The sequence below is a fragment of the Sciurus vulgaris genome (assembly GCF_902686455.1).
Source record: "Sciurus vulgaris genome assembly, chromosome: X".
Lineage (NCBI taxonomy): Eukaryota > Metazoa > Chordata > Mammalia > Rodentia > Sciuridae > Sciurus > Sciurus vulgaris.
In genome coordinates, this window is record NC_136471.1 from 109,872,074 (window position 1) to 109,885,442 (window position 13,369).

The following is a 13,369-nucleotide window of genomic DNA, read 5'->3' on the forward strand; positions in this document are numbered from 1 at the left end:
AGGAATCTCCATACTGCTTTCCAGAGTGGCTGCACTAATTGGCAACCCCACCAGCAATGTATGAGTGTACCTTTTTCCCCACATCCTCGCCAACACCTATTGTTGCTTGTGTTCTTGATAATCGACATTCTAATTGGGGTGAGGTGAAATCTTAGGGTAGTTTTGATTTGCATTTCTCTTATTAATAGAGGTGGTGAACATTTTTTCATATGTTTGTTGATTGCTTATACATCTTCTGTGAAGTGTCTGTTCATTTCTTTAGCCCATTTATTGATTGGATTATTTATATTCTTGGTGTAGAGTTTTTTGAGTTCTTTATAGATTCTGGAAATTAGTGCTCTATCTGAAGTATGAGTGGCAAAGATATTCTCCCACTCTGTAGGCTCTCTCTTCACATTACTGATAGTTTCCTTTGCTGAGAGAAAGCTTTTTAGTTTGAATCTGTCCCAGTTGTTGATTCTTGCTTTTATTTCTTGTGCTATGGGAGCCCAGGACTCATCAAGTCGAATGTTTTAAGTCTAATTTAACAAGTCTCTTTTCTATCCATTGAAAGCTAGATCAGCAATTCTGGAAACAGTATATTTATAGTTAAATATGGCAGAATTCATAAGTAACAATATATTAAACAAATGATAAGGCACAGGTATTACCAACTCAGAACAGACTTCTAACCAATTTTAGTGGATTCAGTCCTGGTGAAATCTATTTCTTATCATTAACATTTGGCCCTAAAATTCCCATCGTTTTTTATAAGACAGAGGTCATTCATATTAAAGTTTGTAGAGTTTTTTATTCAAGGAATGCATTTTCTTATAAAAATTTCTTTATATGTGTAGGTAAAAAATGTAATGAAAAATATCATGGCTGGATTGCAACAAACAAACAGTGAAAAGATTCTCCTGAGCTGGGTCCGACAATCAACTCGTAATTATCCACAGGTTAATGTCATCAACTTCACGACTAGCTGGTCTGATGGCCTGGCTTTGAATGCTCTCATCCATAGTCATAGGTAAGGATACTACTGAGTTGTTCAATAATTTTGCAAGTACTGATTTAAATGCTGATGATATATTTTACTCCAGGTTGGTTCCAGATTATTCCCTACTATACCACATGTAACATATGTTGACCATACTAATCTAACCATTCATTGTAATGTACCAATGGATTGTATTTTTCCTACTTCTCATATATCATTTTGTTGTTGAAATATCAAATTCCTGGAGCATGAAATTGGTTATAGTGTGGGGAGAAGATAAACACTTGAAATTGGGACTCCCAGAACATCCAGGTTGTATTCTAACTTTATTGAAAATGAAGTTGTTCTTTTATACAAATAATATATTGGTATGAGCCTAAACTATAAAACTAAAAATGAATCCAAATTTCATGTTAGTGGTTGTAGTAAAATTTATTACTATCATCATCAGATAAATAACATACAAAAAGAAACATTTGTCTTATGAGATACAGGTTTGATAGCAAATACCATTATGCCCTGTGTAATTTCTTCTACATCAGGGTTAAAATAGGCTCTGAGCATTTTAGCAACCATGGCAGAGCAGAACACAGTTAATTCTATGACTCAATGCTCAGAATATTACAACAACAAAAACGATTTCTCTGGAGTAGCAAAGAAATTGCTGTAAAGCAATGCAGAGTTCTGTGGATCCTCATAAAAAGAACTCAGTGTAATACAGTGAATCAAACATCTTTAATTCTATTCCATATAATATTGTATTTCCTAAGTTCACAAAAGCTATTTGCCAATCTTGTATAATGAAGTTCAATAAATGAATTAATAAGAGCTTAAGAAAAAGCAAAACAGGCTAACATTTATATATAACTTGTAACATATAATACATTTATATACACTATATATAGTGTTATGTCATATATACTATACCATATATCTACACATTATATTTTATCTACATCGATTGTATTATTACCTATCCCTTCTACTCCAGCCAGGGTCAAATGCATTGCCTAATTAACTGTGTTTGAAATGCCATTGGACTGCATCTTCCCTAATTTTCAGTAAAGTTGTTTTTGTCACTTTGATTTTTCTTTTTTGAAGAGTCTACTATTTTCCTATGCCAATCTTGCTTCTAGAGAAGCTCAGAATATAAATCGTTCTCATGGTAAAGCTCAACCCAAGGGCAAACACTCTAAATAAGCATTTTTGTTAGGTGTCATGCTCCAACTGGGTTTAATTAACCCCATCCAGACTGGGTTTCCAGGTGAATGACTCAACAAACTGATTTTAGAAAGAAGGCTGTCTGGCACCCAATCAGCATGTTAAGCATTGTTAACACATTGTTTTTCCTAAGTATGACAGAAGAAAGATTTTCCACAGCTTCAATATAGTCAGGTGAGAACGGATAGAGATGTTCATTCTGCACCATAAGCCAGTGCTCATTTATGCAGCCACATGCTTCACATGGAGGGCCTGAAAAAATATTGATCTTGCTCTTCATGTACACATTTGCAGATGAACAAAAATATCGAGGATCAGGTTATGCAGTCCTTGTTGGCTCTTTAACATTTTCTTTTCAAGTGGAAGACTTCAATTCTGCAAGCATGTTCACATACTACATTTCTTTATATTGTTTTGTGATTTCTGAATATATTTCTAGATAATACAGTAAATATATCCAGATGACCTTGTCCCTGACCCACACTTTCTCTCTCAAAATATCCTTTTTTTGTATTTTATCCCCTGTTCTAGTGAATCATCAGTAACTATCACTTTATACGTTAGGTGGTTACTTTTCAAGAGGTTCCTCACAATTGTTAATGCTCTTTCATGAATCATCTGTCTCATTGTTTTTGACAGATGTTCATACTGTTTATTTTAAAAAACTTGTGGAACTTTGTGTTCCAAGGTGATTGTCATTGGTACACTTAGGAAAGTCATAAGGTGTTCGATTTCAATAATTGAGTGACTCAGTAATATAGAACAAAGGCATGTGCTTAATATAGAACATAAAGATTAACAGAGGACCTTGGAAATTAAAAATTTTGTGTAAAAGCACAAAGTCCACTACAGTGCAGTTGAAAGGAAGCCAGATTCTATTTTTATAGGAGAACCCAATGATAAATGCTTAGAAGTAGGTAAAAAATATATAGGTAAATTTGTGATAACTTTAAAATTGCAATTAAATTATCTTGTTAATTCCTTATTTTATTATAACAGTAGTAAAAAAAAAAAAAAACAGATATTAGAGCTGGGGGAAAAGGAAAAAAATACATCAAATTTGTCTTCATGATCCCAAACCTACACCATGTGATATTCCTGTCCCTAGATGCAGTTTCTGCTAGCTAGTTCAAGTTTTTATTCTGATGGTTCTAATAATAATATGTATTATATATATTATTCTTGATAAATTGATTTCTGATACTATATGTATTTTCTCTTTAATAGTAAACCCACAGATATTCCTCTCATACCCATCTGTTTCCTAATTTTATTACTTATAATCATTTCATTCCTATTAATTTTACCTTTAACTTTAAATGATATGAAAGTCCTCTTTTTAAAAATGTTTCATCAAGTTTAGAAAAGAACTACTGAGTATCTGATATTAAGGATGAGGAAATCATAACACTACTTTCTTTTTTGCCTCCACCTCTCATTTTGTTATTATATTGTTATTCTTGCATCAATGATATTTTTAACATTTATATCTATTCTGTAAATATAGGTGTTCTTGGCTTGAGTTGATAAATTAAAAACACAGTATTGTTATATAAATAAAATTAACCTTAGGACAAAGTAAAAAGATCTATTGTTTTAAAATAATTGTTATTTTAGAGATACTGCTGTATGTAAAATATTCCTTCTATTATCAAAACAACAACATTCCAATAACCCCATTTCACAGATTAGGAGACTAAGGCACAGAGAGATTACATAATTTACCTAAGAGAATTTGGGTAATAGGTGAAAAATCCACCTCTTAAATTTGTACTATTTCAATTATAACGCTAACTTCCTTAAAAGCTTGGTGATTCTTTGTTACATGTTCTTATTTATGAATTATCGTCTATGTTAGCATACAAAGCTATGTGTGTTTCTTCTATAGTTGATTAGTTTTACAATTTTTATGCATTTGAAAAGCATAGCTATAAGCAGGCAAATAGCTCAGCCTGTAGAGCACTTGCTGAGCGTGTGCATGGGCCCGGGTTCGAATCCCCAGCACCTTGGAAGAAAGCAAAGAGTGAAAAGCATAGCTATTTACAATGTTAATTTTTAATTAATTTTAATGATTTAAAATAGATTCATTTTTTAATGTTGATATGAAACTCAAAGACCATTTCAGTAAAATCCTTCTCTAAATGAGAACACTGAAACTCAAAAAAATTTCATGAGTTACATAAAATAACCCCCCCCATACACAAGAGGTCAGTTAATAGCCAAGGTGAAGTTAAAGGAAAGGAGGGGAAAGGATTAGATTGGGAAGCATTTCTATTTATTCTCATCATACTCATTTAACCTTGTTTACTGTGAGAGAAATAGTTTTCAATTTGTTCCCATCCATACTCTATTCCATTTGTACTGCCTAGAGACAAAGAAATAAAGTCGGCAGAGTTTGCATAATGAAGTCGAAACTCCACCAAATAGTTGAGAATTTTTTATTTCATATTTTTTTCCCATAGTAGAGGCATTTCCCAACTGTATAAATATTTTAGGTTCCAAAAGACTGTTAGTCGTTTAGGGTAACTAGATGTAAACAGGGGGTGGTATTAGATTTCATTAGGTTTCCTATAAGTATATAAAATTCTGATGCATTAATGAAGATAGGAACTACTTATAAGGAAATAAGAAATAAATTTGTACCTTTGTTTTGAATTGTCCTCCAAACATAATTACTAATGCACCCTTTACCTTCTTCCCTTGCATAACATGAGTTCTTAAGTAGGAGCCCATTAACAGAACCAAATGGCCTAATATTATGTGTAATTCTATTTGGAATATAGATAGGTTGTTTGTCCATATAGAAATTTCATAGCTCTCATCAGAATCTCAAAGGTGTCTAGAACCAGAGAAGGTGAAGAATCACTTCCCTAACAATTTTAAATGTTGTTAGGATAAGCTGTAATTTGTTAATAACCAAGGTTTCATGTCCAGTCATCCCAGCACCCCTTCCTAACCTTACCTCTTCCCACTTGATTCTTGGCTTGTGAGTTCTTCATTACCTTATTGTGTTTGGTATTTTCCTTCTCTAAAAACTTTGATTCTCTAATATTCATATAATTTCAAATTATATTTTGTTCCCCAATACTTTTCTTAACCCAAACCCAAAACAACATTTAAGAATCTTTTAAGCCTTGAACATCTTTCTTGCCCTCTACAGGTTTTAGAAAACCTTATTATGTGTATTTTTTCACATTTAGAGTTTAGCTAATTAATAACAGTACATGTATTTTCATCACTAAATTTAAAATCTTTAAAGGTTAACAACTGCTTCTTATATTCCCTTGTGTTTTCTCCATTATCAAGAAAAATGGCAAAGGCTGAATGATTTCTCTAATAAGTGGATGATGATACATAACTGGGGAGGGGCGCAGGGTGGTAGGAAGCAAGAATGGAGGAAAGGTGCATTGTATAGAGGAAAATGAGGGGTGGGGAGGGCATGGGGGGAGGAAAGATAATAGAATGAGACAAACATCATTATCTTATATACATGTATGATTATACAAAAGGTGTGATTCTTACTTCGCGTACAACCAGAGAAATGAAAGTTGTACCCCATTTGTGTACAATGAATCTAAATTTTAAAAATTAAAATAAAAAAATGGCATAAATATAGTATGTGTTCATCCATTCTCTCATGGAGTTGACAAATATTTTTGAGCCACTACTGCATATCAAGCAGAGATTTTAGTAGTAAAAAGAATTGGCAAAAATATTCTCTATTTCACCTTCTTATGGAGGAGACAGATAAAGAGATGAATTAAACTATATTATATGGTAAATATTAGTAACTGCTAATTAGAAGAATATAAAGCAGTTAAAAAGACAAAAAAATGGGTATATGTAAGTTTGATTTGGGGCATGAATTTTTAGATAGAGAGATAGCAGAGTAGGGCTCACCAAAGATGTTATTTTTTAGTCAAGACCCAAAAGAAGTAGAGGAATGAGTGATATTGATCTCTGGAGAAGATAATTCCAGGCAGAGGGAATAGCAAATGCAAATATAGGAAGGAATTAGGCAAGAAATAAAATCAGTGAGTTGTAATCTGAAGAGTCAGACCGAGTTGGGCCTTGTCTGACATTTTATACCTCCTGTGGTAGGGATTTGAGACTAAGCATAAAATAAAACGCATTTTAACATATGACTCTGGAAACTGTGATTATAATAGTTTATCAAGATCAACGGTGAGAGAAAGGGGAGCAGTGAGAAATCCCTTGCAATAATTCATGCACAATAATGTGGTTTGGAGTAGCATTATGGCAGTGAGGAAAGTGAGAAATACTCAAATTCTAGGTATATTTTCAACCAGATTTATCAAAAATGATTATAAAAGCTGGGCGTGGCCAGGTTTGGTGGCCCAGCCTCTAATCCCAGTGACTTGGGAGGCTGAAGAAGGAAGATGGAAAGGTCAGTCAGCCTCAGCTAATTAGCAAGGCCCTAAAGCAACTAAAGGAGACCCTGTGTCTAAATAAAACATAAAAAGTGCTGGGGTTGTGGCTGAGTGGTTTGGCACCCCTGGGTTCAATCTCCAGTACAAAAAAAAAATAACTACAAGGGTTTTCCTTTTAGCAATTGCAAGTTTGAACTTATTAATTGAGGAAGGGAGAACTGTTAGAGAAATAAGCAGACTTTAAGGAGTGTGATGGGGATAAATAACACAAACTGTTTTTGACCCATGAGATTTGAAAAAGTGAGAATACTGAGTAGACGGTTGAATCTGGTGTGGAGATTGGAAAGACATATGGTATAGGGTTATAAAATTGGGAGTTACTTATGACTGACAAATATTCAAATCTGTAAAGTTAGATGAGACTAATACATTTTTGTTGTAGAATAAAATACAATAAATTATTTTCTTCAGGAACTTCTTATCTCAACTTTATTGGAGGATAATTGACACCAAAAAGTGTGTACGTGTGTGTGTGTGTGTGTGTGTGTATTTGAGGCATATAATGTCAGGATTTGGAATTGTGACATGTTTAAATGAGAAATGTTATTGAGGGATAATAGAAGAACAGTAATAAATTCTTAAAGAATGTGGTCACAGGTTGAGAATCAGAATTCAGAATTATAGTGAATCTCATGGAACGTTCTAGATTGATTTGTATTTGTCTGTGTATGTATGTGTTTCAGGCCAGACCTGTTTGATTGGAATAGTGTGGTTTGCCAGCAGTCAGCCACGCAACGACTGGAACATGCATTCAACATCGCCAAATGTCAGTTAGGCATAGAGAAACTACTTGATCCTGAAGGTTAGTACATTTGTATGCTACCATTGTTTTTAGTATTATAGCTTAGTAACTTATTTTTTTGTATCAGATTTGACATTTCTACATTCTAAGCATAAAATAGAAAATCATGTACCTTATATTTTCCTATATTTTAGGTATATTTAAAAGCTTCTCTCTTCTGGCACTATATTATGAATTGCCCCACTTCATTTTAGTTCTCAAAATGCTAATATCTAAAACTGAAGTGCAAAATTTCATGGAAAAATAAAACAAAAACTGTTAAAATGTATATGCCTCATGGATGGAGCATGCTGCATTTGAAGTACATTGACTCCAAATAATTATAAAAAGTTAATGTTTTGCTTATTCTACCAAGAGATTTGATAGACTAATGAGCTATAATTAATTAGCTACTCTTGCCAATTTCATTCATATACTCTATAAAAGGCAACATGGTTTACTATTTAAGTCTGTATATCTATTCCTGGCAACACTTCTGTTATAATTCCTAACAGTAGGGAGGTCCTCCATTTGATGTTTATTCATTTTATGCTTCTTAGTTGATAGACAGCACTGTATTTATATTTTTCTTATATTAGCCTTAAATAACCTGAATCCTTATCTCTGGCACTGTATAGTAGACAAGTGGATAAGAGGGATAATAACATCCTGACCTCTGCTCTTATAACCTATGAGACACTTTTTTGGTGTGCCAACTTCTTTGAAATTACAGTCTGTCCTCACTTGTCTGAGGCTTTTCCACACTCTAAAATTAGAAATGTGAGAAACAGAGTCAATTGAACTGATAAGTACTATATAATACAAGCTGATATTTTGGTAGAAACTGTGATATAATAGAAGCTAATAATGAAACTATCTTTGGGATAGTGAACCAATTCTAATACAGAAAATCATTAAAAGTGGTGGTGCTGCTTTCCATCAGGAAAAGCTCAGGAATGACTCAGAAAAGAACCTTCTTTTGACATATATTTTATTAACCAGAGTCTAGTTCCAATGTTGCAGACTCAAAAACCTGATTGCTTCGACTCACCTAGCAGATGCATATCAAGAAAGGAGGGAGTTAACTGTAAACAAGCTCAAAAAGTGATAAATCAGAATGGAAATTCAGTTACTTTATATCAGATAGTTATCACAAGAAGACTATTCATTCCTAATTGCTAATATACTGATTCTCCCCAACTTATGATGGTTCAACTTAAAAATTTTCAATTCATAATCTTGTAAAAACAACATGTGTTTAACAGAGACTGTACTTTGAGTTTTGTGTTTTGATCTTTTCCTGGGCTAGTGATATACAATATGATCTTCTCTTGTGATGCTGGGGAGCAGTGAGCCCCAGCTCCATCGAGCAAAGTGATCATGAGGGGAAATAGCTCACACTCTAAGGTGTATTGTGATGCTAAGTGAGGATGTTTGTTTGATTAGGTATAGTAAAGGCATTTCATTTTCTTGTTTTATGGTATTGGGGATCAAACCTAGGGTCTCACACATGATAAGTAAGTGCTTTACCACTAAGTTACATCCCCAGCCCCAAATGCATGTTGCAAATATGCAAATGTACATATTTTCAATTTATGATAGATTTATTGGGGGCACTTGGGAAATCAAATTATAACCAAATGTGAGTTTGTGAAAGTAAGTTCAGAAATGTTTCTTCTCATTTGAATAATGCATGACTGAGCAGAGACTCCTATTACTCCTTTATCTTGCTTCTATAAATGATCAACAACACTTCTACCTCAGGTTTTAGCTCTGTGAAAGAAACTTCAGTAATTGTTTGCCTTGTTTTGCAGCATATGGATGGGTCACCTCACTATTGATGTCTACTACTGATTAAATTTTTTTTCTCATATTTCAATGGGGTATAGAGGACAGGCATAATGAAAATATAGGATCCAAAACTGAAGAAAAGAATTACAGTGTATGGATCTGAAGGATAAACCTGTTCATGGTTATGTTTTTCATTAAATTTTTCTTATGGTGGTCATTTCCCTTTCTCTGAGATCTATGTTTTTGTATTTTTGTGGTATAGGTTGGAAGTAGATCTTTTTTAGGTTGAAAGTGTACCTCAGTGGTAGAAAACTTGCCTAGCATGTTCAAGGCCCTGAGTTTGATCCCCTGCACCACAAAAATAAATAAATGACTGAATAACTGAAATGAATGAATCAATTAATATATAAATAAAATATGTATTTTTCTTATTAAATTATAAAATTGTTTTTGATCTCTATATTCTCCTTTTAATCAATGGAATAGAATTATATATACAGACATCTACATTATAATGAGAAAACAGATTAACTTCTAATCAGAATTGACAGTTCTGTGAATAATATATTTTATCACATGAAAGAGCCTGATATACCTAACTAAACATACACTGCTAAATGAAAAAAGAAAAAGTACATTGAAATGTATATTGTATAGCCTGTAGGAAACCATTTAAATGTCTCAAACTTGAGCAGTTCACAGGCAAGCATATATAACTCAAAATATGGGCTGATTTAGACCTCCACCCACTCATTATGGTGTCATTTGCCATTAAAGTTTTAGATCTGAATACCTTCTATTTATGAACTCCCTTCCTATTCAAAGAGGAGTAGGTCTCCCAAAATGGTTTACCAAAGTTATTTATGGCTGTCAATAAAATGAGGATTCAGCATAAATTCTGTTATACTTTATATGTCTATTATCACTTCCTATCCTAGTGTGTTAGGACAATACCCAAATATGCTCTAAAATTTGTTGCTCAGTATTTCTCAACTAGTGATATCAGTGGTGATTGAAAGAAAAAAATAACTAAATCATAAAGATTTTTATTTATTGATGTTATTCACAAATGACAGAATACCCTTTGTTAGAATCAAAGACAGAAGACTCTCTTCAATGTATCTAATAGGGGAGATTCATGGTATTATTTCAAGCTTGGTATGATAATTGTCTTTGAGAAGTTCATATTTTTCTTTAAATAAATAGTTTCTTTAGCTTTTTCATGATGTTGTCATCTGTTCTCCAAAGTAATTTTCATTTCATATCTACTATGCCCCTTAGGAGGTTAATGAAAAATTTTGCTTTATGTTTGGGAAAATTTATATTATTAGAGGACTAAAGCTAATACCTGCCAAATAATGTTTTTAGAATTTTAAACATGTTTTTTGATTGGGTTTATTTATAAATTAAATCATCACTGAACATTGAAGGTTTTCATATCTTGCATATGTAGACTTCGATATGCATTGTTTGGCCTTAACTAGTGTTTTGAGACCTGAGGTTTGATTTTAAATGAAATTGCCTTTTAAAATAAGTAGCAAGTATACATTAGCATAAGCAATTTCAAGAGCCATGTCTAGTGTGTTTAAATGTTAACATATGCAAAAATAAGTACATCTAGGATGAAATTATTTAATAATTTATGCATCTTTAAGTTCACAGATATAAAAGGTTTATCACCTTTGAAATATATCCTATTGTAATCAAACAATTCACTTCCTATTGTGATTTCTCTATAAGATACACATTATAAATGCATGGTGGGTTTTATATATATATGTATATATATATGTGTGTGTATATATATATATATATATATATATATATATAGTTTGATTCCCTGAGTTTCAAACAAATTGGTTTGTTTACCAATCCACAAACAACTCTATATTAAAAGAGTGCTTTGTCAGCTTTTCCATGTGAATAACAAAGCAAATATGTTCACTTTAAAGGGATCAAAAAACCAGGGATAAAACATTGTGCTTGTTCTAGATGGCTTTTGCTTATCACCATAAAAAGTCATTTCCATTTAGGATATGCAATTCGATATGGAAATGCCCTTATTTATTTACTGGGGTAACTTTAGAATGAGAAACGAATGATGTCAGTTAAATTTGACTAACAATAACAAAAAAGAACACAAGGACTTGGGAGGAATTTTTGTATCCTCAAAATGACATTTACAAACCAATTAGAGTTCGGTTTTAATCCACTTCATTTTGACTTCATGAGGATGGTGACACAGATTCTATTTTCTGCTTGGCTAATCCCTGCATCACTCTGAGTTGTTTTTAGAGTCTGCTTCTCCAAGAATTAGCTCGGCCTTTTGGAAAGTTTTACTTGTGTAGTGAATGATCTCAGGCTTAACTTTATATGCAGGCAGAATTTTAGTCTTTAAAAATATTCAAGGAAAAATATATAACATTTAATATAAAACAGAAGAATGTCTTTAAGTCCTTATATTTTGAGTTTGCTATCAACTGTCGAGTAAGGACCATTTTAATTTTCTAACATCATTATTTCAACCATCATATTTTGATATCATAATGACAAGAAATAGTAAATAGCTTATATAATTAAAAGGGTTAAAATTTACCAACTCAAAAGGATTGTCATTAATTAAAATAACTAGAAATTTTTATGAATAGGGACACTCATTTCATATCATTTGGGCTGACTTTTTTATTTTATGGGTTCTTTTTAATTATACATGACAGTAGAATCCATTTTGACATAATTATACAAACATGGGATATATCATATTCTAATTCAGTCCCTAGTACCTCTCCTTCCCCCTCCCTTCCCCTACTCCCTGCTCCCTTTCTTTCAGTGATCTTTCTGCCATTTACCCATAGTTATTTTTTTGAATTAAATTTTATGGACATACATGGTGGAGAGATTCACTGTGGTGTATTCATATATGTACATAGGAAAATGGCTAAGGAAAGCAGATGGTGACATGGCACAAGGAAGTGGGGGAGAGAAAGAGAGAGACACTGACTCTTCCCTCACCAAGGGCAAAATATAAACCCCAAAGGCATGTCCCCTGTGTCCCACCTCCTGCAGTCACACCCTACCTGCCTACAGTTATCACCCTGTTAATCCCTACCAGGGGATTAATTCACTTAAGAATTAAGGGTTAAGACCCTTGTAACCCAATCTTTTCACCTCTGATCTTTCTTGCATTGTTTCACACTTGAGCTTACAGGGTACACCTCGTATCTAAACCATAAAAGGTGCTTATTAGACTATTCTTGACTATTTTTAGGTTTAATTATGAAACTAATATTTTTACACTTCTCTTATCCATGGCCAGACATGTTGCATAACTAGCTTTTATTATCTACTGCCACCTTAATATATTTGAGTTAAAGACTATACCAGAGTATCTGGAGTCATGTTCAGATTTCACAGTTGCTACCATGGACAATAAATCTTTAAGGGAAAACTAGGTAGGACTTTACACATGAAAGTAATATATAGCAAAATAAATAATGAAGATTTCTACATTGTAAAAATTTACCAATAATAAAACAGACATTAATATAAAAATGAGCAGTTATATTACATTAATATGATACAAATTATCATATTCACATTAAGATATTCATGTAGCAATCTGCTGTTTCCTGATGGGGAATGTTTAAATTGCTTGTCACAACAGAAATTAAAAGAAATAGATATGTTAACTCATATTTCCCAACAGCCTGAAGAACCACAAATGGGAAGAGTGAGGGAAGGAGAGAGAGAGAGACAAACAGACACAGACAGACAGGCAGGAAGACAATATTGTGTCTCCTTTTGATTTCCTGTCTTCTACATTGTTTTTGGTTTGGACACCACAAAAAACTGAATAAATTCAGGACAGTTTGAACCAATCACTAATAAGTTGAAGCTTATTCATTGCAGTTGTTTGGATGAGTGAAATAATTGAATGTAATTGGCCCAAATTCACCCACTTAGAAAACAAGGAACCCAGGTGTGGTGGCCCACACCTGTAATCCCAATGACTGCAGAGGCTGAGGCAGGAGGATCAGTCTTAGCAATTTAGCAAGGCACAAAGCAAATTAGCTAGACCCTGACTCAAAATTTTTTTAAAAAATTGAGAAGGAGTGGGGATGTGGCTCAGTGGTAAAGCACCCCATG

General features: G+C 33.0%; 1 protein-coding gene across 5 annotated transcripts in view; it reads left to right on the plus strand.

Moving 5' to 3' along the window:
- Positions 1–13,369, plus strand: part of DMD (dystrophin) — a 2,089,750-nt gene that overhangs the window by 378,475 nt on the left and 1,697,906 nt on the right. For all 5 annotated transcript variants that reach the window (XM_079122792.1, XM_079122788.1, XM_079122791.1 and 2 more), the window contains exons 6-7: positions 837–1,009; positions 7,335–7,453. In XM_079122792.1, the coding sequence (XP_078978918.1) occupies positions 837–1,009; positions 7,335–7,453 (292 nt within the window). The remainder of the gene's footprint in view (positions 1–836; positions 1,010–7,334; positions 7,454–13,369) is intronic.